The sequence below is a fragment of the Diceros bicornis genome, chromosome 21 (genome assembly GCF_020826845.1).
Source record: "Diceros bicornis minor isolate mBicDic1 chromosome 21, mDicBic1.mat.cur, whole genome shotgun sequence".
Lineage (NCBI taxonomy): Eukaryota > Metazoa > Chordata > Mammalia > Perissodactyla > Rhinocerotidae > Diceros > Diceros bicornis.
In genome coordinates, this window is record NC_080760.1 from 47,062,473 (window position 1) to 47,089,773 (window position 27,301).

General features: G+C 49.6%; 1 protein-coding gene across 1 annotated transcript in view; it reads left to right on the forward strand.

The window, feature by feature from the left end:
- The window catches only part of TG (thyroglobulin), a 256,521-nt gene that overhangs the window by 227,002 nt on the left and 2,218 nt on the right, over positions 1-27,301 (forward strand). The window contains exons 44-46 of the mRNA XM_058564964.1: positions 6,079-6,260; positions 9,101-9,208; positions 26,146-26,280. Of these exons, the coding sequence (XP_058420947.1) occupies positions 6,079-6,260; positions 9,101-9,208; positions 26,146-26,280 (425 nt within the window). The remainder of the gene's footprint in view (positions 1-6,078; positions 6,261-9,100; positions 9,209-26,145; positions 26,281-27,301) is intronic.

Below are 27,301 nucleotides of genomic sequence, written 5' to 3' on the forward strand. Positions count from 1 at the left end.
AAATTAGGGTTATACTTATGACAACAGCAAGAAATGACCAGATGTGGGATGTATCTTGGATTGGCAGTTGGGCATATGGGTTGGGAGTTCAGGAGAGAGATCAGAGCTGTAAATAGAGATGTGGAAAAAAAAAAAAAAGGGAAAATTTGATGTCACCAAAGCTAAGAAAATAAAGTGTTTCTAAAAGAAAGCAGAGGTCAAGTGTTGAATGTCATTGAAAGTGGTACGAGATGGGGGCAGAAACCAGGCCACTGGACCTGACAGGATGTAGGTCCCAGGAGACCTTGATAAGGGCCCTTTCAGTGAGTGAGGGGAAGGGAAGGCTGATCAGAGGAGGCCGAGGGGAGACTGAGGGTGAGGAAGTGGTCACTGTGCTTCTGAAACCCTCCCTCTTTCCGCGGCACCGCCATCTCCACTGGAGGCACGCCCTCAACCAGCTTTCACGGGCACCTTGTTCTCTGACACGTTGCCTCTCCGACTTTACCAGGCCCTGTTCCACAGCAAGATCTGTGCCATGTTCATTTTCAATCCTCGGTCGCTGGCCAACAGTAGGTCTTTAATTTATGCCCATTGAATAAACAAGTGCATATTTGTCTCCATCTACCTCAGAGCTCTAGAGAATTCTGGGGGCATTCATTCATTCATTCGTCCATCCATATAGACTTGCAAGAGTCAGGTGAACTCTATAGGCTGCCTGTTTTTCCTTTGGAGATTCCACCCTGGGGCTCTTCCTCTCGGATCTGTGATGTCACAACCATTTTGCATAACTTCGAGAATAACCAGTGTACAAAAATTCATTAAGGACCTTCTGTGCACAAAGCCCTCCTCCCCCCATCTGCACCCCCACAGAACAGCATCAGAGCTTCTGCCCCAGGATGGGCAGGAGAGGATGTGGGCGGGAACTGGCACAGAAGTGGACAGGAGGCATGGGTTAAGAGTGCTCAGGAGGGGAATCAACAGGAATGGGGAACGATAGAATGTTGGGGAAGATGGGGAAGGAGGAGGAGTCAGGGAACATCCTCTTTTTTAATCAGGTGACTGGGTGCTGGTCTTAGTCACTGAAGGTGGAAAAATAGGAGGGGAAGAAGGTTCTGGAGGCCAGGAAGAACACGTGTAGATGATGAAATTAAATCACGTACATGTTGGTATTTGGATATGACGTATTTGGAGATGCAGGCTCAAGGTTCGGGCTGGGGAGAGATTCAGGAATTGTTAACTTATAGATTGTTGTGGAAGCAAAGGGAGGAAGTGGGACCACCTCACACTGGGCGTGGGCGGAAAGGGAAGAGAAGGGGGCAGGGATGGCACCTGGGGGGCAAGAGAGCATCAGTGGACAGGACAGCAGGAGGGGGTTCCAGAAATGAGCCTGAGACAGAGCAGTTTAGGGAAAAGAGGATGAGATGTATCACTGAGTTGAGGGGGAATGATGCTGGGATGAGCACGGTGAGCTGTGTGAGAGTTGGCTGGGTGGGTCACCAGGGGCCATCAGTGACCTCAGTGAGGGGAGCCCGGATGGGGGAAGGGAGGAGCCAGATGGCTGTGGGGTGAGGGGTAAATGGACGTGCTGACTGAGTGTCCACTCCAAGCTGGGAACGCAGAGGTGGGCAGACAGACCCAGTCCCTCCTTGGTGGAGACCCCCAGACGGGCATTTTGCTTTCGGTGGGACAGGAGTCGTGGACAGAGAGAGGGGAGGATTCAGTGTCGTCACGGAAGAAGTGGAGAGGAGGGTTCCAGAGCACTGGGTAGTGAGGCCTCAGCCCAGAGGGGAAGGGGGTCCCTTGTCCAAGAAGAGGAAGGCATCCAGGAGGGGCTGCTGGGTGGGCGATTTCCCTGAGAAGAGAGGGCGGTGCGGGTGTGTGGAGAGCTCTGAGGATCACCCTGGGGTTTGATGCAGCATCGTGGCGTCAATGTGACAGGAGAGGGAGCCGGTAAGAAGCAGAGGCTAGTGGGCTCCTTCCCGGGGCCCCGCAGAGCTGCAGCTGCCAACTCGAGGACACCTGGCAGATGGCCTGCTCTGCGTCTCCCCCACGCGGACCCCCACCTCTGGCAGGCGGCATCTGCAAACCGCCATGGAGGAGGCCTTCTCCTGGCCCCTCCCGAAGCAAGAAGTGGGGGGAGGCCACGCCAGCCGCTCAGCCCCCGGTCCCTCTGCCTCACCCCCGGCTCCTCTGCCCTCCTCCACGCACGGCCACACCGGCCTCCTTGCTGCTCCTCACCCAGCTGCCCACACCCTAACCCTCCCCTTCCCCCAGTCTTGGCTCAGCGTTCCTCCACGAGGCCTGAGGCCCACCCTGATGATCCAATTTACCATCTCAACCCTCACCAGCCAGCACCCCCGGCCTCCTTCCCTTTCCTGCTGCCCTTGTTTGTGCCCCCGAACGTTCTATATTACAAAGATTTGTCATGTATCATCAGTCCCCCTAGCTTGACTAGAAGCCCCAAAAGGGTGGAGAACTTAGTCTGCATGTTCTCTGGTGTGTCCCAGATGCCTAGAGCTGCTCCTGGCACGTGTCGGCTCTAGATGGAAATTTGTTGAGTGAATGCTGAATTGAAGATAAAGGCCCTACAGCAAAGTGTTTTTCATCATCTCTCTCAAACTTGAGGTGTATTTATTTTTAATAATGTACTAACTAGAGGGGAAAGAGAAGTAATATTATTTATTGTCACCCATGTGCCAGCCACTTGAAAATCATCAATTCCTTGGATACTAATGTCAACCCCGGGCACAGAGCAAATATTCACTGAACGAATTTATTGATTGGCCATGAATCTTCTGCGGTCACACGCCAGGGCTAGATTTGAACCCAGGTCCCTGAAATGCCAGATTCCATGCTCAGACCACTAGGCCACAGGTGTTCCAGAGGACAGTGAAGCCCTCCATCATCTCTAAATGTTTCCAAGGGGCTCTAACTTTTCTGTAGGACGTATTAATGGCAGTCTTTTAAAAACACACACCGAGGCTGTGCGGATTCTTGCTAGCCCTTAACGAAGCCCGGCCTGTGTCAAACCCTCTTCTGTGGCAGATCTCGCCTGTAATTACAGCTTGTGGGAGTCAGCACTGGCGGTCACGTGGTGGCCCCACTCCCTCCTGCTGACTCTCTAATTAAACTAGCGACAGCATCTGTGCTTTGGGCCTCGCCAAGAACGAAGAGACGTGGCTCGCTGAAATTGGGCCCCTTCACGTTCCCCTGTGCCCCTGGGGGCTTGGTCCACACTCCAGCATCTCGAGGATATTGACGGCCAACCAGGCCACGCCCCAGCTAGTCTCCCAGGCTCAGATCCCCTTAACGTGTGAAACTAATCGCAGTCTTGTGGAAGTGTAAACTGGGTCCCTCCCTCAGCTTTCTCGCTGTGGAACTGTTTAGACCGTTTTCCAATAGAGGCACTGCTGGCAACACCCAGAGCTTGGCACCCTGGTACTCTTAAAATTTGCCTCCTCATGGAGTTTCTGCAGAAACCAGGAAGGAGGCTCTATCCTTTAGGTGGGGTCATCGTTTTCCAGCAGTGATTCAGAAGATGGGTTCCCAGGGTTTGGACCCACAGCCAATGGGACAAGTACTGCTCAGGCCTCTCTTAAGACATGGCTTCCCTGGCCCACTGAACTGGGCCCAAGGTTGAGTCTGCAAATATCTAGCAACGATAACAACAGACATCATGCTAAGCATTTGGTAGGCATCATCTCATTTAACCTCATCACAGTTTTATGAAGAGGGTGTTATTATTGTGTCCATTTTACAGATGAACAAACTGACTCAGGTTAAGTCACTTGCCCAAGGCACACAGCTAATAAGGGGCAGAGCTTAGCGTCCAAGCCCAGGCCTTTCCAACTCTGGGATTTGAACCCCAGAGGGTTGACTTTGGAGTCCTACTTGCAGCCTCTAGCCTCTATTATCTCTACAAAGGCCAGTGTTTCCTCTATGCATTTGTCCCACATATGTTTACTGAGCACCTACCAGGTGCCTGGAGCCATGCCAAGCCCTGTGTGCCCTGTTTGCTGCACAGCAGTTCTGGAGCAGGAGGCACATAAACTGACAAACAGAGCACTGGGGATTCAGCTCAGCATGGTGAGGACACATAGGGGCCCCTGCCCTCACCTGGAGACAGGTCATAGGTCATAATACTCACTCACATCTATTGACCACGTGCCCGGATCTGTGCTAAACCCTTTCTATGCCTGTTTCGTTGGAATTCGGCAGTAAATCTATGCAATCACCCAACTCACGTGGTGATTTTGATACTTCAGGGAAATGCACATGTTAAATGTTTGGCAATAATCGGAGATATGCAAATAGTTACTAATATCATTTTTGGTTATGAAATATTCCAAAAACTCAGAAAAGGACAGAGAATAATATAATGCAGTTTTCCCCCTAAACTATTAGGTTGTGGAGTCAACTTAGATTGCAGGCAAGCATTGTTGAATAGACTAGAATAGGATAGAATGAAACTATCAGATGTATCAGAGATGGTAAGAGCCATGAGTATGCACGTTATTCATGAAAGTTATTTCAGGCCTGTGAGCGTGTGTGTGTGCGCGCGCGTGTTCTGCCTGTATAAATATCTTTCTTACTATAGATTATGGTCAAAAATATTTAAAAGTCACTGATATAATGAATACTCATGTATTTGCTATTCAGATTTAACAACTATTAATATTTTGCCATATTTGCTTCAGATGGTTTACAAGAAATACATGTCGTAGATAGAATGAAAATGAAGCCCTGTTGGCACACCTCTCTCTGCTCTTCTTCCCTCATCTTTCCTGAAGCCGATGAACGTGACTTTGATCAATTATTCCCCCGATTTGGTCCAGCCCCTCCTGGGGGAGCCAGGCTGAGGTCAGCCCACCCCAGGACCAGCTGAAAGAATGTCTCAGCCAGGAAGGGAGGCTTACTGATCACGCCCACTCCTCAAATTCTATTCACAGGTCCTGCATGTTTGCAAATGTTTAGAGAAACAATTTAAACATGACAAGGTGTCCTGATAAGTACATTTCGCTGTTGACATAAGAGCCTAGAAATATGTAAACACACATCGCAAGTCTGCACAAGGGCCGAGGGGTCTGGGACTCACACTCAGGAGCTGTGTCTCTGACATTCCACTGCCTCTTACCCTCAGAAATGAGGAAACTGAGTCCTGAGGGGAGGGATTGGTCCTGCCCAGATCCTGCCAGTGCAGACAGCAGGAATGTTGGGACAAGGAAGGAAGGAAGAAAGAAAGAGGAGGGAGGGAGGGAGAGAGAGAAGGAAGGATGGAAGGAAGGATGGATGGAAGGAAAGGAGGGAGGGAGGGAGGGAGGGAGGAATTATTTCCTTCTGGACATGCATCCCCAGAGGGTGCATGCCTTCCCTGCACGCTGTATAAGGAGCCCCCTGCCCTATCCCTGTCACCCTGCTCGCTTCACTTCACAGCACCTCTCCCCTGATGAACTGTACAATCATTTGCATATTTTCCATCTCCGCCCAGTAGATGTGAGACCCTGATCAGCGTGTTCACAGGCCATTTTCCCAGGCCGGGCACACAGGTGGCCCTGGATGCAGGGCGTGTTTATCAGTACAGAAATGTACAGAAGGCATTCCTATGTCGAATGACTGAGTCAGTGAATGAAACTGAAGTTAGCTCTGGGACCAGCCCCGACGGCACGCTGGCGGAGGCTGCGGCCCAGTAAAGCGTTCAGGTAGTGTGTGACCTGCTACCAGACTGCAACGCAGGTTCACGTTCATTGATCATTTATTAAGGGCCCGGCACCATTTTAAGTGCTTCGCATGTATTAACCCTTTGTCCTCACCACAACCCTATGCGGAGGACATTCCCAGTGAGTCTATTTTCAAGTGGGGCAGAAAGGCACAGAGAGGTACAGCCACTTATTTAACATCACACAGCTGGAACAAGGCAGAGCTGGGATTCAAAGCCGGGCAGTCCGGCCCCAGCGCCCTTGTGCTTCACGCCGTATTGCACTGCTACCCAGAGAGAAAATTCTAGAGCAAGGGTTTGAGGGATACTGACTCAGTCCTTTCAGCCTCTGACTGGGGAATTTTCATACCCTTTCCTTTTTTTTTTTTTTTTTTTTTTTTAAGCAATTTGAGGAAAGTCAAGGTCGGACCAGTAGCAAAACAGCCTTTTACCAGGCGCTGCAGAACTCGCTGGGCGGCGAGGAGGCAGACGCCGGCGTCCTGGCTGCTGCCACGTGGTACTACTCCCTGGAGCACTCCACAGACGACTACGCCTCCTTCTCCCGCGCCCTGGAGAACGCCACCCGGTGCGCGCCAGAGGGCGGGTCCTGATGCTGCGCGGGCCGGGGGTGCTCGGATCATGCACGGGGACTGAGGGCCTTGTGTCTGCACTTTCCTCTGCATCATTCGTTCAGTGCACGGCAGGGGCGACTCCCCGCCCGTGGGAGAAATGAGCGGTGACCCCAAGCTTCCCTCAGCAGCGCTCGCGGCACCAGAGGAAGTAGACAGAGTGCTTGCAGGGGTGCCTGTTGTCTGCCCTGCTGCTCAGCAAATTGTGATGGGGAGCCTGCTGCGCCTGGCCCAGCAGAGGGGCCGCCACGTCCTCTAACCCAGCGGCCTCCACCTGGGCTGCCCCGCTGAGCCCCGTGGGAACTTGCAAAGTGCGCTGATGCACAGGCCCCGTGAGCGTCAGTATTTTGACTCTACAGTGCAGCCAAGCTCACCTGGCACATGAGAAACGGAGGCCTAGAAGGGAAGGTTTTGTGCTTGTGTCACACCCAGGGCAGGAGTAGACCAGGGCCCCTGATGCCCATGCGCCCCTTTCCCCGAGGCGCCGTTTCTGAGCTCACTGCTTATGTGTCTGTTGCTCAAGGTGGTTGCTTCAAGCTTCCTTCCCTCGGGAAAGTCTGCCCCAACCCCCACCCCAAAAGCGGTTAATGGTTGCCCCACCCACCGCAGGCTCTGCGGTCCCCAGAATGTCCCTTTCTCCCAGCACCGTCCCCACCCCCACTGCATTTGTCAGGACCAGCTGTCTCCCAGTCAATGGGGGGCTCACTGGGGCCAGGAACTGTGTTTCTATGAGTGCATAGCAGGTGCAAAAGAAATGAGTTTTGAATTGAATCAGGAAATAGCTGGGGTTCCAGTTCTCTCTGCCTGCAGAGCCCCTGGGGATGAGACCATAGTGGGAACTCCAGCTCTCATGTCACCTCCGAGCCTCTCACGGGCCCCTCGACGTGTTCTGTTTCTGTGGCAGGGCTCCCCCTCTGAGCGGGAAGAGTATGGTCGGGCGGTTTCTGCATGTGTAACTTCTCTCCTCTCCTGCGGGAGGTCCACACTGGCCTTTCCTCTTTGTCCCCGGGGACAGAGCCCATGCTGGGCTCAGAGGCCTCTGCTGAACTTGACTCTGTGGGGAAGGGACGGACCGAAGGGTGTTTGGACCCACAGCCCTGCTTGATCTTTCCACCCAGGAGTCTGTGGTTTCCAGTTGGAGGGTCATTAGTTCAGAATAGAACTTTGTACCACCCGCTGGGACCTTGGGGGCCAGAAAGGCCTTAATTTTCCCTCTAGCAGAGAGCTCAGCTTTAAACCAAACAGCCAACAGCTGTTCCTGGATGCCGTCGCCAAGACTGGATCCTAAGAACCCACAGATGTCCATGTCCTGGACGCTGAGAGGCTCATAACCAAGTCGGGACGGGCTCAGATCTGTGTTGAAGAAAGAGCTCAGAGCTAGAGTTCAGAAAACCTACGTTCTTGCCCCAACTTTGCTTTTAACTGGCTTTGAGGGCAATCTGTGCACTGGAGCAAGAACTGAGGCCTGAGGGAAGGTGGGTAACCAAGGAGGGCTTCATTGAGGAGGTGGACTCCAGTCTTCCCTTAGCTCAGGCCCTCATTCTCTCCTGGCCAGACTCAAGCAGTGGCCTCCGCGGGCCTCCCTGCCTCCAATCTCCTCAGCAATTCCCCTCCACAAGGCTGCCAGTGTATGACCCTCTCCCGTAGCTCTGATCCCATCCCTGTCCTTCTCACTTCTCCCCAGGGACCGTGAGATGAGGTACGGCTGCCTTCATCTGCCCTTCCAAACACCCACAACTGGCCCCACCTTACATTAGAGTCTTTCCTATAAAGACTTGAGCTGCCCTACAGACTCCAGAGGTCACCACAGTCACCAGAAAAGGGGGTGGTAACCCTCCACATTGGTGAACCTTCATGGGTGTTATCAGACTTGGTCGTTACAAAATCTCTTCGGGGTAGGGCCCGTGGGCCCCATGTCTCAGCTTAGGAGATGGAGCATCAAGGAGATGACTCTGCTGAGTGGGATTCAAAACCTGGTGGGCCCAAGGCTAACCGAGGCCTGCCTGATTCCAGCCAGGCCTGTCTGCCTCTTCAGCCCACAGCTTGTGCACTGCCACGCGCAGGACCCCACGCTGTAAGCTCGTGCTTCTGAAATGTACTCACATCACCCCCAAAGGGAGAGTGAATGTGAAACTCTGGGAATCTAACACGCGATTCTAACTGCCCCATTACTGGCATTTTGGCCTGGACCTTTCCTTGCTGCGGGGGCTGTCCCGTGCATTGTAGGATGTTTAGCAGCATCCCTGGTCCCTACCTGCTAGATACCAGTAAAACCTTTCCACCTCCAGCTGTGACAACCAAAACTGTCGCCCACACATTGCCAAATGTTTCCTGGGCGGTGGGGGCATCCCGGTTGAGAGCCACTGGTCTCAGGTACCATAAGCATGAAACTTCCTTGAGGTCTCCGTCTTCTTTTAGCCTGCACAATTAATTTATGTTCTGCTCCATAGTATATTATATTTCGTTTACTATAAAATATTTTGCTCCAAAGCTTTAAGGAAAGTTGATGCTCTGGGAAGATGCTTGGCCCGTGGGACTCTTGACCCTCAGATGCGTCCCCATGGGCAGCAGTGTGCTGTCACGGCTGTCTCTAAACCAGACTGGACCCCTGTGCCCCTGGCTCTTCCATCGAGCCAGCAGTGGAGCCAGCTGTGGCGAGAGGGGCGGGGAACGTGAGGAGGGTGTGCAGAGGGGCTTGGTGGCTGAGGGACCCCTGCCTAGGAGAAGCCTTTCCCCGGCAGAGTTGTCCATCATGCTATGCGTAACTAGACTCCCTCCTCTGTGCTCCTTTCCCCAGGGACTACTTCATCACCTGCCCCGTGATCGACATGGCCAGCCACTGGGCGAGGAGGGCCTGGGGAAACGTCTTCATGTACCACGCTCCCGAAAGCTATGGCCACAGCAGGTAAGGTGGCCATGTGGCCACAGAGATTGCTGGCAAACAAAAGGAGTCTGGCATGGGTCCCTGTGGCTTCTGTGATCCACAGGGAAGCAGAGAAAAGAGAGCAGGACCAGGTACTAATCCCAGCTCAATGACATGGGACACGTCAGTTAACCTTCCTAAGCCTCAGTTTCATCATCTGAAGAGTGGGTGTAACAGTAACAGCCGCTTTATCTCCCAGTCTTTTAGGCACGGCTAAAACAAAAGGTGTAGAAAGCGGTTTGGAATTGCAACACTATCTATAAATGGATTAACCGGGCTTGGGGGAGGAGTCTTCTTTGTTAATCCTACATGTTTATGCCTCTAAACAGTGAGCACTTAGTTTAAGGAATGACTTTCCAAAGTATAAAAAGGTTTTTTTTGGCGACAAAAGGGAAGTTTTGTTTAATTCTAATTTAGATACCCTTCTTAGTTCCAGAATAGGTTCAATGTGCCTTATAATAAAAATGTTAGGTGCAATAAAATCATCAAAATGGAAAAGAGAATTAAGAGGTCCAAGCAGAAGAAAAGCAACAGTTAAGGGAAAGAGCAACCTGTGGGCACAGATGTAGCCCGTGTCTCCCAGAAGCCGAGGAAAAGGTTTAAAAATAAGGAAGAAAAGAACAAAGCTTTGGTTTTTGTAGCTCCAACAGGTAAACAAAGGAGGCGGAGAAGCTAAGTGGCAGGGGACAAATTTGGTCTTGGCCGGTAGGAGAATGAGTCAACGGAGGTGTCTGGCGCGTGGAGTCCAGGGCGTTGCGGGGAGGACTGTGGGCCACGGGTCTGTGTCTTCACGACCTTACAGGCCTGGTCATTCACTCGCCTTGGAAAACCCCAGACATCTTCCCAGCTGGGCCAGTAACTTCCCACACGATCTGATGTGGTTCCCGTCAATCTCATCAGATTAGCCACCTCGCTTCCGGGTTCTTTTGGGAGAATCTCACACCCCACCAAGCGCAAAAGAGGGGTGCTGTCCTTGCGCTCAGCCAGCAGCATCCACAAGTAGCAGAATGTCAGGGGTCGGGTCTCCAAAGGAGGCCAGAGTATGGCTGCTTCATTTCGTATGAGAGTGGAAGCCAGACCTGCCATACGGAGCAAGGACACCCATCACCCATGTCCGTGGTCTGTTTTATGGGCAACGGGGAGATGGGGTATAAGAATGCCAACTTGAGAGCTGGAGGTCCAGCCCCACCACTCACCAGCTGTGCAATCTCGGGCAGGCTCCTTCGCCTCCCTGAGCCTCAATATCCTCATCTACAAAATGAGGCTAATAGTTTCCTTTCACAGGACTGGTGTTAATAACATCTCAGACATAAACCATCCAGCTCATAACAGGGCTCTAACCTGTGTTACTTTGTAACATCATCAAGGGAATTCTTACAAATATACATAACTTCTCATTTACAGTTGGCTACGTCCCCATAGTAGGCTGAATAATGTCCACTTAAAGATACCGGGTCCTTAATGATGTACACCTGAAATTTATACAATGCTATAAACCAAAGTTACTGCAATAATAAATAAATAAATTTAAATTTAAAATGCCAAAAAAAAAAAAAAGATACTGTGTCCTAACACCTGGAACCTGTAAACGTTACCCTATAAGGAAAAAGGGGCTTTGCAGATGTGGTTAAATTAAGGATCTTGACCTGGGAAAATTATCCTGGATTATCCCGGGGGTGCCTAAATGCAATCACAAGTGTACTTATAAGAGAGGCAGGCGGAGAGTTGACATACATAGAAGACGGGGAGGCACGTGACCAGGGAGGCAGAGATTGGAGTGATGCGTAAGCCAAGAAACACCAGCGGAGAAGCCGCCAGAGTTGAAAGAGCAGAGAATGCCTTCTCCCCCAGAGACCCCAGAGGGAGCATGGCCCTGCCGACGCCTTGATTTTGGCCCGGTGAAACCAATTTTGGGCTTCTGGCCTCCAGAACTGTGAGACAGTAAATTTCTATTATTTTAAGCCATGAAGTTTATGGTAATTTGTTACAGCAGCTACAGGAAACTAATACAGTCCTAGGACATTCTAGCTTCCCTAAGCACCCATTATTTACCTGGTTTCCCCAAATAGATCATCCAATTTGTATAGCACGTCACAAAAAATTCCAGAATTCTGTGAGGTCGGCAGGGTTGACATGGTTATCTCTATTTTGCAGATGAAGAGTCTGAGGTTCAAGGAGTTCCACATGATTTCCCCAAGGACAGGCAGCAGTTAAGTATAGAGCAGCAACCTACCCATAGCTTCCCTGAGCCCCAGAACTCTCTTTCCAGTCTCTCTGCTTAGAATTATTTGTAATTTCAACCTGATCCACTTCCTAGATTTAAGCTACTGTCTCCAGGTTGTGGGAAAGAAAATAAATACCACGCTAAACTTCTGGTCAGAAGGCACCAGGGAGAGGAGGAATGAGGAAGAGAGCTGATGGTTTGGCTGTAGGTGAAAGGAGCCCTCGAAATCCAGAGGCCACCCGCACATGGCCAGGGGGGCCAGACCTGGGGAGTCAGTTGTGGAATAAGCCTGGGCAGCATCTCCCTAATGTCAGGGCTCTAGGAATTCACGCCCAGTGCACGAGTTCTTCCCTCTGGTTCTCTGCCTTCCTCCTTTCTAAGGCAGAGATGTAACAAAAGGAGTGATACTCCTGCAGCATGACCATCAAGAGTCTTAAAATGTGCATGCACCTTTGGACTCCAGAATTTACGGTGGCAGAAAAATATGAAAGGCACCTCTCCATGAGGACAAAAACATTCAAAGCAAGACCAAACGAGAGGGTCCGTGTGATTCCAGCCCGAATCAATAACGCTGTCACCCCACCTGTATTGGTTTCCTAGGGCAGCCTTAAGGAGGTACCACAAACTAGGTGGTTTAGAACCACAGAAACGTATTGTCTCGTGGTGCTGCAGGCCAGAAGTCCAGAATCAAGGTGTCAGCAGGGCCGTGCTCCCTCTGGAGGCTCTGGGGAGGATCTGTTCCAGGCCTCTCTCCTAGCTCCTGGTAGCCCTCAGGCATTTCTTGGCTTGTAGATGCTGTCTTCCCTCTGTGTGTATGTCCAACTGTCTCTTTTTGTAAGAACACCAGTCATATTGGATCAAGGCCCACTCTAATATCCTCATTTTAACTTGGTTGTCTCTGCAAAGACCTGTTTCCAAAGAAGGTCATGTGCTGAGGTCCTGGAGGTTAGGACTCCACCATATCTTTTGAGGGGGACACAAGTCAACCCACAGCACCACCCTTTTCTCTAAAATAACTGAGCCCTGCTGGGGAGGCTCCTGAGTGGTTAAGGCCCAAAGCGGTCTGATTCAGACCTGGGATCTGGCTGATTCTCAGAGGAGCGATCCTTGAACAGAATCCGAATCGCATCCTCAGTCTCCCACGGCCAGTCTGGGTTTCTCTGTTGCTGAACAGCATCCTCAGTGCCCCTCTGGGGATGCACAGACAGGGCTCCACTGCGCTGACCCGAGAACCTCCCTTGAAAGGAAGCCACGCTTGTGCCTCAGAGCCTCAGAGTGCCTCCTGGGTCTACAGTCACGGCACCTCCAGGCCCAGTGACCCTCCAGGCATGGAAGGGACATAGTAGGTGCTCAAGAAATCATGCTGAAGGACAGGAGCTCATCCAACCGCCTCATTTGACAGGTGGGGAGCGGGTCCTTTCCTCTAGTTTACAGGCTCCTGGGGGCTCAGTTTTGTCATCTGCAAAATGGGAGTAGGGAGGTAGGAAAGCACGGATTCTTCACTGGGCTCTGCAGAGCCCTGGACCCACGGCGCCTGTGGGGCAGGGAGCCCGATGGAGGGTCTGAGCCTCCCAGCCCCTTTCGCTCCATCTCATACCCGAGCTTCGAGTAAAATTTCAAGGTTATGCAGTTTAGAGAGGTATGAAAACCACTAGGCTCAGTGACCATTAAGGTGCCTTCTAACTCTCAGATTCTGTCATTTTTGGAGGAAATAGATGCTCAGAGCCACTGGAACATTTTACAGGCAGAGATGTGGCTTCGTGTATAGAGGCAGCAAGTGTCCTGGTGAGAGCAGGGACCCTGGGCCGACTGCCTTGGTTAGAAACCCGTCTTGAATTTTATTAGCTCGGTGACCTATGACGAGTCACTTCACCTCCTCGGTGACTCAGTTTCTTCCCCTGAAAAATGGGGATAAAAATAATAGTGACTATTTCAGAGGGTTGTTGGGATAATTAATGCATACCCAGAAGAGGGCCTGGCCAACAGTGAATGCTGAGTGCCCATCAGAAGGCGACCTGACAACCCCTGTGTCTGTGTCCTCTCTCCCCACTGCGATCACAGTGTGGAGCCGTCTTCATAGCAGGTACTTGAATCAATGAATGAATCCCAGAAACTAACCCATGTAATTGTTGGCAAGTTTATCTTTTCTGTGTGAAAAGACATCTCTCTGCCCTGAAGCTGTCACACTTCTCATTTATTTCTGGCTCAAATCTGCAGACTTAAAATATATGTGTGTGCCTTCCATTCTCCGCCATCTGTCTTGTACCTCCGTTTCCGGAGCGCGCATTAGCTTTCCTGGTACAGCTAGTGGACGAAACACAGTACGTTAGCACTTGCCTACACACCGTTGTTAGCTGATCACAGCAGAGCGTGGTCCTCTAACTGCTCACCTGGATTATAGATGAGCTCTTCATCCCTGACACTGATGTCTCCCCTCTGGAGGAAAGAAGAGGGGTGGCGCATGGGGAGGAGGCAAACTAAACCCTACAGTGTGAGAAGAAGGTTCAGTTTTAAGATTCAGATTCAAAGAATCACGGAATATGTAAAATGATTTCATCCATCTCCTTCATTTTATAGATAAAGAAACAAGCCTAGAGAGGTGAGGGGATTATATCCCAGTCCCAGAGCCAGTAAGTGGCAGTCTGGATCCAAACCCTGTCTCCTGCCCTCTCTCCAGTTTTCTTTCAATTGCACCCATTTCAATCCAAAGCCTCTGAGTGTCTGCCATGGCTAAGTCCACTTACTGGCTGTGTGACCTTGGGCAAGTGGCTTAACCTCTCTGAGCCTCCATGTATCCTCATCTATACATGGGGAGAGTAATAATACCCATCCCCTGGGGCTGCTGGAAGGGTTCAGAAGGACAGCGCCTGCATCTGGAGCGTGTGTGTGTGTGTGTGTGTGTGTGTGTCTGTGCACACAATACCTGGCATGCCATTCTTTGATTACCAAGGCTATTGACACGAGGACAAAACTTACCAGCTTTCTTTTGCTCAGCTCTACTTGGTGGGGAAGTTTTTTCCTCCATGGTTCCTGTCTATAGCCCTCTGTTTCTGGAAGAGGGATTTTCCATGACTGTAATCCAGGGTTTCTCAACTTGGGCACTATTGACATTTCGGGCTGGATAATTATTTGCTGTGGGGGACTGTCCTGTGCCTTGTAGGGTGTTTAGCGGCGCCCCTGGCCTCCACCCACTCAATGCCAGAAGCACCTCCATAATTGTGATAACCAAGAATGTCTTCAGAATTCCCAGCATCCTCTGGGGGACAAAATTGCCCTCTGCTGAGAACCACGGCTGGAATCCATTAAATTCCGGGGCTAATTACTAACAGCAGCTGAAGGGAAGCAGCGACCCCTTTCCCAGTCCTTATCCTGGATCAATGCAGGACCCCTCCCCTCCAGATGCTGCCCCTGTTCACACCAGGTGGGGCCCTGGCCTGCTGTCCCCTCCAAGTCTGAGGCCCTGGACATTCTCGCACATGCACCCTCTGGCGTGCCAAGGTGTCTCTGTAGGCGCCTCTCCCGCACCTGCCAGGACTCTTCCCTCCCTGACAGCCAACTCCCATGGCCATCTTGTTGACTCTCGGTGAGGTCCTTCTCTCTAACCAGCCCCTTCCAAAGGACACCTCGGCCCAAGTGTCTTCTCAGGAGGAGCCCTCGTTGTATTCTTTGCAACCCGCGGGCAGAGGATTCCCAGACTCTGTGGCGGCCCAGGTTTGGGGGCCCCTCCCCACAACCCTCATCTGGGAGTCAGGTCCCAGCAAGTGTGGCAGGGAGCACAGATTCATTCTCTGACGTCACCTGTCCTTGGAGGGCTCTAAACCTGCCTCCGTCCCTCACTGTGTGCCTCTGGCAGTGACGACTTCTCTAAGCTGCGGTTTCCTCGTTCCTGTGATGGAGCTAATAATAGTACTGACGTGACTGGAGGAGTGTGTCGGGATTAAGTAAGGCGATGTGTGCAAATTGCCCAGCTATCCGCCTGGCATCACGTTGGCGCTCGTCAGGCAACTGCTAGCACTGCTCTGTGTACTCTGCTGTGTACTCTGTGAGCAGGTCCTGGGGAGAAACAACCACAAATCAAGTGGTTTCTGGGTACCAGCCACTCCAGAGGGCATAAGGGGGCCCTTCATCCTAAGATTCCTGGGGGTGGGGCCCGTGCAGAGTTTCCGTAGAAATTCACTGTGGGGCTGTGTAGGGGCTATCGTGCTTGAATTGTGTGCTGAGTTCACATCCTTGTCCCAAAATCTTTGGTCCCCAGAGTCCTGAGATGTCGTTCTCGTATTTTGATGGGGCAGAAGACATTTCAGAGAGATGCGACTTGACTCATCTTTGGATGGGGTGGGGTAGGATTCCATACCTACCAGGGCTGCATGTAGGATGCTGGACCATCCTTTAATCTGGGGAGAAGCAGCTCAGCTGGTGCAAGAACCTCCCCTGTGAGGTTAATTCCATCTCTTCCACTCGTTAGCTGCCTGCATTTGAGCAAGTTCCTCCACCTCAACTTCCTCGCCTATAAAATGGGTACACTTACAACCACTTCGTGGCGTGAAGATTCAAGTCCATGTATGTTAAACACCTGGCACATTGTTGGCTTGAATATTGGAGTTATTTTCCTTTTAGGAAAAATAAGAGTCTGAGAAGAAAAAGATTCAAAATGACTAAAGAGGCCGTAATGTTCCTCCTTTATAAGTTGTCCCAACCCTGGAAAACAAAGCCATAAATTCTAGACTCAAGACATTTTGTACACCACTGCATTTGCATTCTAGACACTTATGTGCATTCCAGGGGCCTTTAACATTCCAGATTCAAAATATTATCTTTTTGAATTATCTTTCTAGTTGACTGTCTTGGTGAGTTTGTTGGAATTAGCAAACCAAAGAAAATATTAAGCGGCTGGATTCTTGAATTAGGTCCATAGGCCTGGCTACTCCTGTGTGATTAACACAATTCTTTCCCAGTAAAAATGGGAATTAATCATTTTCTGAAACTGACTGTTTCAACCTCATGATATAAAAGGGCTTGTACTATATGTTCTTTTCAACACTGATTCAATAAATATTTACCTACTGCCTTCCATGCCCCAGATCCCTTTCTAGGTCCTAGAGAGAGAGCAGTCAGCAAGACAGAGAAGGGCTGCCTTCTTGAGATTAACACTATAGTCAGGGCTGATGAGTGTCTAGGGATAGGGTGCAAAGAACAGACAATACACATATAATAAGCAGAGTAAGTTCAGATAACTTCCCTAGGAAGGAGAAAGGGAAAAGGCTTGGCACGTTTGAGGATAAATAAGAAGGCCTGGGAGCCAGAGTCTATTGAAGAGGAGGAGATTGGTTGGAGATGTGGGGAAAAAAGACAGGGTCTTGTAGTTTACATAGGAGTTTTTAAGCTGTGGCAGGCAAAGAGATAATATTTTATCTGAGTATGATGGAAAGGCATCAGAGATTTTTAAGAAGACATGTATAAAGAATGCACATAGATCTTTTCTTTCACACTCAAAACACAGTTCACTAAAAACCAGGTTTTTAAAAATAGAACATAAAATAGAAACTCTGTTATCCAATGTGATGATTGGTTAGTTAATTATAAAAGTTAATTAAAATGGAAACTCATGAAAAATGAATAAGATAGGTACAGTCATGCTTAATGGGGATACATTCTGAGAAATGCATATTAGGTGATTCTGTCGTTGTGTAAACAACAAAGGGTGTACTGAAGGGGAGCAAAATTTGCCATCTCAAATATGTCTCTTTAATATGAGGATTATTTCAGGCTTTGTGTGTGTGTGTGTGTGTGTGTGTGTGTGTGAGGAAGATTAGCCCTGAGCTAACATCTGCCAATCCTCCTCTTTTTTTTTTTTTTTTTGCTGAGGAAGACCGGCCCTGGGCTGACATCCCTGCCCATCTTCCTCCACTTTATATGGGACGCCGCCACAGCATGGCTTGCCAAGCGGTGCGTCGGTGCGCGTCCGGGATCCAAACCAGCGAACCTCGGCCCACCGCAGGGGAGCGCACACACTTAACCGCTTGTGCCACCGGGCCGGCCCCGAGGCTGACTATTTTTAAGAAACAAAAGAGTCAGCAAGTTTTTCTTGTTACATCCCCCTTAACTGCCTAAAAGAATTCAGCTAAAAAATGCTGTCCCAGGAAGCGAGCTATCACCTTAGCGTAACCCAAACTAGGTGGTTGACTGGGAGGAACCTAGAAAAGCCTGTCTGTTGGGCTCCCCTCTGGGTTCTTCTGTTTCTGTGTGGCCAAACACTTGTTTTCCAAACATTGCTCCTTTTCACCTGTGAATTGCCTTCCTTCCCTTTGAAGTCCCTGACTCTCCCCAACCCCAACATCTTCCTTTGTCTTTAGCTGAGGATGGTATTTAACGTGAGGGCCTTGACCATTTTGGTGAGTTACTTGGTTTTCCTGGGTTTCTCCCACATGTACATGTTATTAAACTTTTGTCTGTTTTTCTCCTGTTAACTCTGTCTCATGTCCATTTAATTCTTAGACCAACCAGAAGAACCTAGAAGGTAGAGGAAAGTTTCTTCCTCCCCTACAATACTTACACAAACCTAGATGGTAGAACCTACTACACACTTGGGTTTATGGTACTGTCTTATGGGACCACCGTCGTATATGTGGTTCATCGCTGATCGAAACCTCCTTATGCAGCACCTGACTGCATATACCTCAAACCTTTTATTTTAACTTTAAGCATATAAATGTGCATTCACTTCCCAGTCTTTCAGTGCAGGGTCAAAGCTTGTGTAGGGAAATGCTGTCTGGAGTTCTCCCTTTGAATTTCTGGCAAAACCATAGACATAATGTGTGGTCTGTGATTTCCAGTTTTGGTTTCTTGAAAGTGGGGCATCAACATGATATATAATGAACTCAGTTAAGCTCTGTATTGCAATGACAAATACAACCAAAGTAAACAAGGCGAACACAGTTGGCTCTTGGTAAACACATAACTGCCTGATGAGAACAGATGCGTTGGGCCAGGAAAGTTCAGCCTTGTCTGAGCAACAGTTGTTATACCTCATGTAGGGAATAAAACGTCCAGGTTAATCCAGCAAGTCAGTTGAAAGCTTTGGCTGTACTGCCAAACAATATATCATCCAGCTGGGCTTTAGGGAATTATGGAAATATTGCAAGTATTTCATTAGGGCCCGGGGATGGGATTGTATTGTTTAAAGTAAAGTGAGGAGTTCATTTTTAAAGGATTGCGTAGCGAATCCTTTTGTAAAACACAAGCCGTTTCTAAAGCATATAATTACTTCTAGATTAATTCGTAGGAAGAAGCTGAGCTTTTGCAGATTAGATTTGCCCAAAGAGAAACATACGTATAGGCTTCTATTTGTAAGTTATTAACAAGTTCTCAATCCTCTAAAAAAAGCCTGGGAAGCAGCAAGACTTTCATTCCTCCTTGTCCCTAACTTCCTTTGGAGGAAGTTATCTAGAGATGCCGGCTAGAGATAAGAAAGGGAGTATATTTTATGGGGATGAGGTCAACAAACTTCCTCCCGCTGACAGAACAACAGGGATAGAAATCTCTGGAACCACAGGCTCTCAAATCAATCAGTCAGATGGGCTGGAGCAATGGGCCTTTCCCCCAGCACAAGCCTCTTCAATCCATCATCAGTAAAAGAACAACCTCCATAATGCAAAAATGTGGCTTCCTTATGTCAAGAAAGATCCTACCCACTCCCTCTCCTCACCTAGAGGGGAGCCTGGCTCAGCCCACCTTCCCAGCCCAGGTCATTGTGTCAGCATGGCCAAGAGTCAGGTGCATTCCTCTGGGGACACCATTTGCTCCCTAATTAGCACCAAATGTCCATCAATGGTGGCGCCCTCATACCAGCAGCAGAGCTTGAGTCCGGCGCTTGTGCAATGAATAATCTCTGAAATGTGGCTTTCGGCTTTGACTTGCTGGAATGCAGGCTCAACTTCTCTGCAAATCCACCCCAGCAGGATTTCAGATGAGTAGGGTGGCTGAGAGGTAAGGCTGCGTGACATTGTGTTAAAAGAACCAACCTTCTGTCTTTCCTGGACAATCGGGGGACCCTGTGATTTCCCGGTTCTAGCCTTTCTTCCCACAGCACTCCAGTGACGGTTCTAAAAGAAAAGCAGCTTGCTGACTTAGACACCACAAATGTCCACCAGCCCTTTGGGATGTGGCCGTCATTTCCTCTGGTCTCAGTTCTCATACCATTCACAGAACCGGAGCCTAAAGGACCTTGGCGAGCATGCAATTTAGTGATTCCCAAACTTGTGATTTTCCTGGACCAGGAAAAATTCCAATTTCATTTCAACATGAAGCACTTCTCAGTATAATATGTGAGGCCCGGAGCAGTGGGGACTCTGTTACCTGTCCTGTCAGCTCCCCATTCTCCCCCACTCCCTCTAAGCCCAGCCACACCTCCCTGTCCGTTCTCCACACAGAGCCCAGAACCCACTCCATGACTTCACGCGCTGCGAGTCTCGGCCCGAGTGCCCCTCCCAGCCTCCCCCTCAAGCTGAACCCCGACTCACCTGTCAAGGCACAAGTCAACAGGGATTTCTTCTCCCTGACTTCCCACAACATCCTCTCTGTTTCCTTGGCTGAAACAAGTGGTTTCTCTTCTCTCTCTTCTTATGGCTCTTTGTAAATAATTCTATCATTTGATAGCTATCATCTGTCTATCTGTCTGTCTGTCTGTCTGTCATACAACTCACACCCTTTTATTTTTTAAATGCTGGCTTCTCTGCATTTCCTGTTAGACCGTGAGCTCTGAGACAGAATGGCTGGCCTGTTCCTCCTTTATCTCCAGCACCTATTCAGAGCTCGACACACAGTAGGCTTTCAGCACATGTGGCTCACGGACGGTCTTGTCCTGACAGCCCATGTTTCTCCATCGTCCTCACTGAATATATTCACATCCTGAAACTGAAGCACACGCTCAGCCATCCCCGAGCTGTGTGGCCGGTCAGTTCTTCCCACACTCTGGCTACGTGTAACATCACCAACATCAGCAACAGTACCTCTTCCTTGGATGGTGGTTTGTCATTTTAGAAGACTTTCCATCCACCATCTGTCTATGAGCATCCAATGATACCATGCAGGAGACTAAACAAGATGAACAGACCCATTTTACAGATAGAAAACTGAGGCTCAGAGAGTCAGTGGTGGAAGTGGGGTTTGAGCTGAGCTCACCCAGCTTGGGCAGGGAGCTTTCCCAGACCCCACATCCACATGTGACACTGGGAAGACCCACACCTGGTCTGAGATAGGGCGAGTAACTGTCACATTAGGCAAGGTTTGCCTGGAGTATCATTACTAAAGACAGCAAATGACAACTAAAAGCTAAATGAAACCAGCGTGACCATATACCGACGCGACTGCCGCAGGTTCAAGTGTATGGCTTGTCAGTGATCAAACCAGCACAGAGCAAAGAAACCAAATCAATATGCATGAACAGTGTGCCCCCAACCTTCGAGCACTGGCCACTCAGCTAACAGCTTTCTCCTTTTACCTCATCAGGCCCTGGAGCCTTCTTCCACGTCTCCCTCCATTGACACTGAATCCGAATCCCCTCTCCTTCCTCCAGACGATCCTGGTCTCTCAGCCCGGGTCCAGACTCACTGAGGGCTTGCTCCTCTGATCCCAAATGCCCTCTCCCAAGGCTCCCACTCTCTGCCCCTCCTCCACGTGTCTGCTTTACACTGCCCGAAATAACTCCAGCCTCCTGATAAAGATCAGCCCTGCTAAGGAAAAAACAAAGTAGAAGTCCTCATACACAACAGGCTCTCAAATGAAACATCAGATGGGCTGGAAGGCCAGGCCTTTCCCCAAAAGCAGTGCTCTGTAGCCTCCTGGGGTCACAGACAGTGGTGGCCTGGAGCCAGCTTGCACCAGTTCACAAGGGCCAGTTGTGCACGTCTTTTCCCAGCTCTGTATTCCATGATGTCACTTTAGTAGTTTGAAATTGTCTGTGGTGGGATGACCTATACCATGGAAATTGGCAAAAGCCGGTTGTTGAACATTTATCAGCACGTCATTGGCACAGATCATAGAGAATGTGATGAGAGCTAGGAAGGCTTTCCCAAGAAAGATGTGTGTGTACAATGTCACACCATTTTACGTATAATTTCAGGGAAATCATGGTCCTCTGAAACCCTATAATGGAACCTCAAGGTTAAAGACCCCATTCTTAGGCTTTCACATGTTTCTCACAGGGATAAAGGAAAAAGTAACTGACATATGAGCCAAAAACTGGGCAAAAGATTTGAAATATTTTGTTTCTAAACCTCATTCAATATTTGGAAGCATGATCATGTCACAGTTTTACAGATGAGGATGCTCAGGCCCAGAAAGGTTATGTATCTTGTTCAAGACTTCACAGATATTGCGTGATTGAGCTGGGATTTGAACTCTGTTCATTGTACCATTTGGATTGCAGCTTTCCTTGGAAGAAACAATAGACAAGGTCACTGTGGTGGGCAGAGTAGTGGCCCCTCAAGATATCCATGTCGTAATCCCCCAAACCTGTGAGTGTGTTTCCTTACATGGCAGAGGGATTTGGCAGACGTGATCAAGGTTAAGGACCTTGAGGGTGGGAGATTATCCAGGACTCTCCAGGTGGGCCCAACAGAATGATGTTTAAGTCCTTCAGCGTGGAAGAGAGAGGCAGAGGAGCATGTCAGACTCACTGTTGGTGGCTTTGAGGTTAGGGGACCATGACTGTGGCTTCTATGAGCTGGGGATGGCCTTCAGTTTACAGCCAGTGAGAAAACAGGAACCTGGGTCCTCCTCCTCAAGGAAGTCAACTCTGTCACAGCCCCCCAGTGAGCAAGAAACAGATTCTCCTGCAGAGCCTCTAGAAGGAATGAAGCCTGCTGACACCACTGAGACCTGTGCTGGACCTTTGAATTCCAGAAACTGTGAGATAGTACATTTGTGTTGTTTTAAGCCACTCAGTTTGTGGTAATTTCTTAAGGCAGCAATAGAAAACAAACACAGCCACTTTCTCTGAAGGGCCACCTGAGAAACAGGCCATTTCCCCTTCCACCACAGTGTGGGGGAGGGAGCAGGCCCTGATGGGGCAGCAGAGGGGAGAGGGCCCCTCTGAATGCCAGGTTTCCCTGGTACCTCTGCAGCAGGCACAGAAGAGGAGTAGCCATTGAGGGTGTGCAGACCTCAACAAGACCAGTGATGGCGTTGGTGGACGGAGCCCAGGCAATGAGGCAAGGAGGCAGCGGCCTAGGAATCGCAGACCTAGGCCTCAGTCCTAGCATCGCCACTTAAGAAAATTGCGTCTTTGAGCCTAGGTTTCCTCCAGGGTAAAAACTCTACGAATTACTCCCATCACATCTACTCACGGGGTCCTTGAGACAATAGGGGTGAAAGTGATTTGTAAACTACCGAGCTTGGGTATCTGTGAGAGGTGATTTTTATTGCCCTTGTCACAACTTCTATCTTCCTGGGGTTTTTGCTTTATGTTCCTTTTTCCTTTGTGGATCTTAAAACATCCTTAAAAGGTCGATTCAGTAATACTTTCTAGTGGTCCTCAGCACCCTGCCCACAGGGAGAGTAGACACAGAATGGAATTTGGGGCCTGGGAGACTCAGCTTCGAATCCTGGCTCTCTGTGTCTCGGGCTCGTGGCTTCGTCTTTCTGAGCCTTGGGTCATCGCCTGGAAAATATGCGGATGACGACAGCCACTTCCTGGCTGTCCTGGATGTTGCTGATCAAAGCCCTCCCACGGTTCCTGGCACATGGTGGTGCTCAGGAGATGGTAACTGTAAACAGGCGCTGAGCATTGCTGGCTGCAGACAGGCCAACTGGGCAACCACAGAATCTGGGCTCGTCTGAGCTCAACCACAGATGCTTCTGGCATTGGACAAGGAACTGAGCGCTTCAGGTCCCAGGATCCTGTAAATGTTGATGACTCTGCTACTTCTGGCTCCCCTCTCAGGAATGAAGGAAAACTTAAACCCACTCTGAGAGGGTCCAGGGTACCTGGCAATAGTTTCAAAGAGACACCACACTCTGTTATTCTTCCTAACTGAATGCTGCTAGTCCTGTCGCCTCACACGGTCTCCTCTCCCTTCTGTGAAGCCTTCCAGTGTGGGGCCCAATATTGACACATAATAACCATAATCATAATGATACTCAGCCATTGTGAAAACACTTGTTTTAAATAGCTTCCACGTGCCATGGCTGGTTGGTCTGATATTTCATGATGAGGAAACCAAACTGGAGAGAAGTCAAATGACTCACCCAGAGTCGTGTAATAGCGACGGGTCTGAGTCCCCGCTGAGTGACTCAGCCGCATGTCCACCCTTCTGTGCCCTGCTGCCAGTCACATGTACACCTGGGGATAATTCTTATGGTCATAGTGGGAAGTCTGGCTCTTGAGCCCCTCAGAAGTCCCTAGGCTAAGCTAGGTGCCTAGGCATCAGGCCCCAGTCCCATCCCTGTTCTGTCGCCACACTTCCCAGCCTGAGTGGAGGAAAGACAACAGGACGGTGACTTCTTGGCTTAAAGTGTTCGCTTTCACGGCCTTGAGCTCCAGGATCCCCTTACCCAGTCTCTGGGGTAACCACAGTGAATCATTCTGAGTCAGAGCCAGAGCCACGGTCTCTGGTCACAAGGCAATGCACATTGCTTTGTACTAACTTAGCCTCTGTACAGATGTCCTTTATCCAGGAGCCATGTATCTGAGCCCTTTCCCAGGATGTCTGTCCATCGGGTGCATCTTCCCCTTACACCAGCACCGATGAGAACTGCTGGTGACCCCCGGGCATAGATGCTGCTTAAGGATGGTCAATTATGTCAGGAGGTGGAATGACGGATGAGAAAAGACTGGGCCACACTGCACCAACCTGTTAGGTACCTACTATATGCCCCTCTTATTTAGATCTTCACAACAACCCTGTGAAGTAGGTATTTATATACTCATTCCATGAGTATGACAAGGCTGGGAATCAGGGAGGTCAAGTAACTTGCTAGAGGTCACTCAGTTTGACAGTGGAGGAGCCAAGACCCAGGTATGGCAGTCCCTGGGCCCCCGTGCCTTTTGTTAGCGTCATGCTTCCTAGAGACGTTCCTGATCCGCCTCTGCTGTTCAACTTGCTGTGTATCTCTGAGTAAGTCAGAAAACCTCTCTGGACTTTGTTTTCCCATAAAATTGGCTCTCACGATAAGTCACGGTCAATGACAAGGTCAGAGAGCACAGTCTCCACACAAGACCACCCTCACTTCTGACACCAAGTGCAGATTCAGGGGGATCCCAAAACCACCCCCAGGTTTGATCATTACCTAGAAAGACTCACAGACCTCACTGAAAGCTGCTGTGCTCACGGTTATGGTTGTTACAGGGAAAGGACCTGATTAAAATCTGCCAAAGGAAGGGCAGCACAGCGCAGAGCCCAGGAGGCTTCCCAACGTGAGGCTCTGTCGTCCTCTCCTCATAGAGTCAGGAGGGGCCGCTCTCTTGGTGTTCACGGGCAACAACAGTGTCATGCACTGCTTAACGACAGGGATGCATTCTGAGAAATGCACCATTAGGCAATTTCATCATTGTGCGAACATCACAGAGCGTGCTTACACAAACCCAGATGGTATAGCCTACTACACACCTAGGCTATATGGCACTAATCTTATGGGACCACTGTCACAGATGCGGTCCGTCGTTGACCGAAATATTATGCAGTGCATGACTGTACCCAGCGTAGTGCCAACCAGGGAGGCTCCCCCAAGCTTGGTGTTCAGAGGTTTTATTGGAGCTCTGTTACATGTGCGTGATTGATTGGTTGGTTGGTTGATTGTCCCTGTGGTTAATCTCAGTCTCCAGGTCTACTGATACCATGTGACCCAAAGCCCCCTCCCCAAGTCACATGGTTGGTCTTTCTGGCATGGCCAGCCTCCATGCTAAGACTGTCAGGTGTGGCCACATCTACCAGAAGATCCAGTGTGGCCAGCCTGTGCCTTAAACAGAGACATTCCTATCAGGAATGACATAGATTAGCACCAGCCACCGAGAGCAAAGGCCAGACTTCTTTTTGGGAAAAGCCAAATTCTTTACTATACAGCTGTAAAGTCCCTTCTAGCTTTTCCTCTCTAACACTGTCCCAGTGTCCTCTCCCACGGCCCATGTACCGCTGGGCTGGTCTCCCCAGTACCAGCTCCAGCTCAGTCCATTCAAACCACTCATCTGGCTTCCAAATCTTTATCTCCTCCTGCCTGCTGCTCAGATATTTAATTCAGTCATAGCATGTATTTATTTACCAGCAACTATGTGCCAGGCACTGTACTAGAGTTGGCTACGTGAATAAACATCAACTTTGAAGAGTTGCGAGAGTGCGAGTCATATATGAACAAGAGCTAGCACAGAGAAGGGGCTCAAAATACAGGCTATTTTGAACAAACAAATGTTTGATTGATATTGATACCATGGTTGGAATATGGTCAAAAAAACATTCTCTTGGAAACTTGCTTAAGGTGTTTCAAGAGAGTTAAGTGCTCAGCATTGGGTTCGCTTTGACCAGCAGAAGTGCCTTGGATCTGTGGCAACTAAATGAAGCCCTAAACAAGAATCCTAAACATGATATGAAGAGGGGAGAGTCTTCGTTTGGGAAGGGATATTGGTTTTTGGCTCATTTGGTTTTTCCAGCAGTTTATTGTTCCTTTAACTCTTGCTTTTTCTTCTTTCCATGTGTTTTCTCAGCCTGGAATTGCTGGCAGATGTTCAGTATGCCTTTGGACTCCCCTTCCACCCTGCCTACGAGGGACAGTTTACCCTGGAAGAGAAAAGCTTGTCACTGAAGATCATGCAGTACTTTTCCAACTTTATCCGGTCTGGGTGAGTGGACCATGCACGTGTGCCTGAGTGCTGTTGCTGTGCTTCCCCTCCCTCAGTCTCAACGCAAAGGCTACGTTTTCCATCGATGGATTCACCCTTTCCTCCTTAGATGTTGCAGTCACATGCCACTGGTCTCGCTGTCTCAGTGTTCCTCTTCTAGCAAAACTACATTTGTGTAGATTCATCTTAGTGAAGAAGAATTCCAATCATAGCCCTCGTTGTTAGACCACATTTGATGCTCCACACCAGGGTTTCTCAACCTCAGCACTGTTGACACTGGGGCTGGATGAGTCTTTGTGGCAGAGGCTGTCCTGGGCGTTACAGGGTGTTTAGCAGCATGTCTGACCTCTACCCACTAGATGCTGGTAGCACCTCGCCCCCATCCTAGCTGTGAGAACTGAAACTATCTCAGACATTGCCAAATGTCCCCTGGAAGGCAAAATCACTCCAAGTTGAGAACCACTGTCTTAGATGATCAGGTTAAATGAAAACGCTCAAACTCTTCATCATCTGTTTCTAGTCTCCGCTGCACCTCTCTTCCAGCCCAATCAGCATACACACTGTTCCCACTTCCAAAATTGGTTCCTGATGTTCCTTCCACCCTGTAGTTTACCTGGCTCCCTTTATCACTTTGCCAGACATGCATTAGTCACCTCCCTGGAAAGGTAAAATGTCAAAAGGTCACGGTTCAACTATAAGCTACCGACAGTCTGAAATATAAAACCTAGCCATAATTAAAAGCAGGACATAATAGAACTTCATACAATTTGTTGTAGGAGTTGAGGAGAAAGACATTTTTTTTTTAATTCGGGATTTAGAAAATGTCACGCTGAGGAGGTGACACTGAAGCTGGGCCTTAAATAATGAATGGGATGTTCACGTAGGCCAAGCAGGTGAGGGCACTCTAGGAGAGGAGCGCGTAAGCGGAGGCAAGAGGAGGAGAAACACACCCTGTCGAGTGACTGTTGGGAGGTCGGGTGGGGCTGGAGTGGGGGCTACATGGTGGGACATGCTGGGAGAT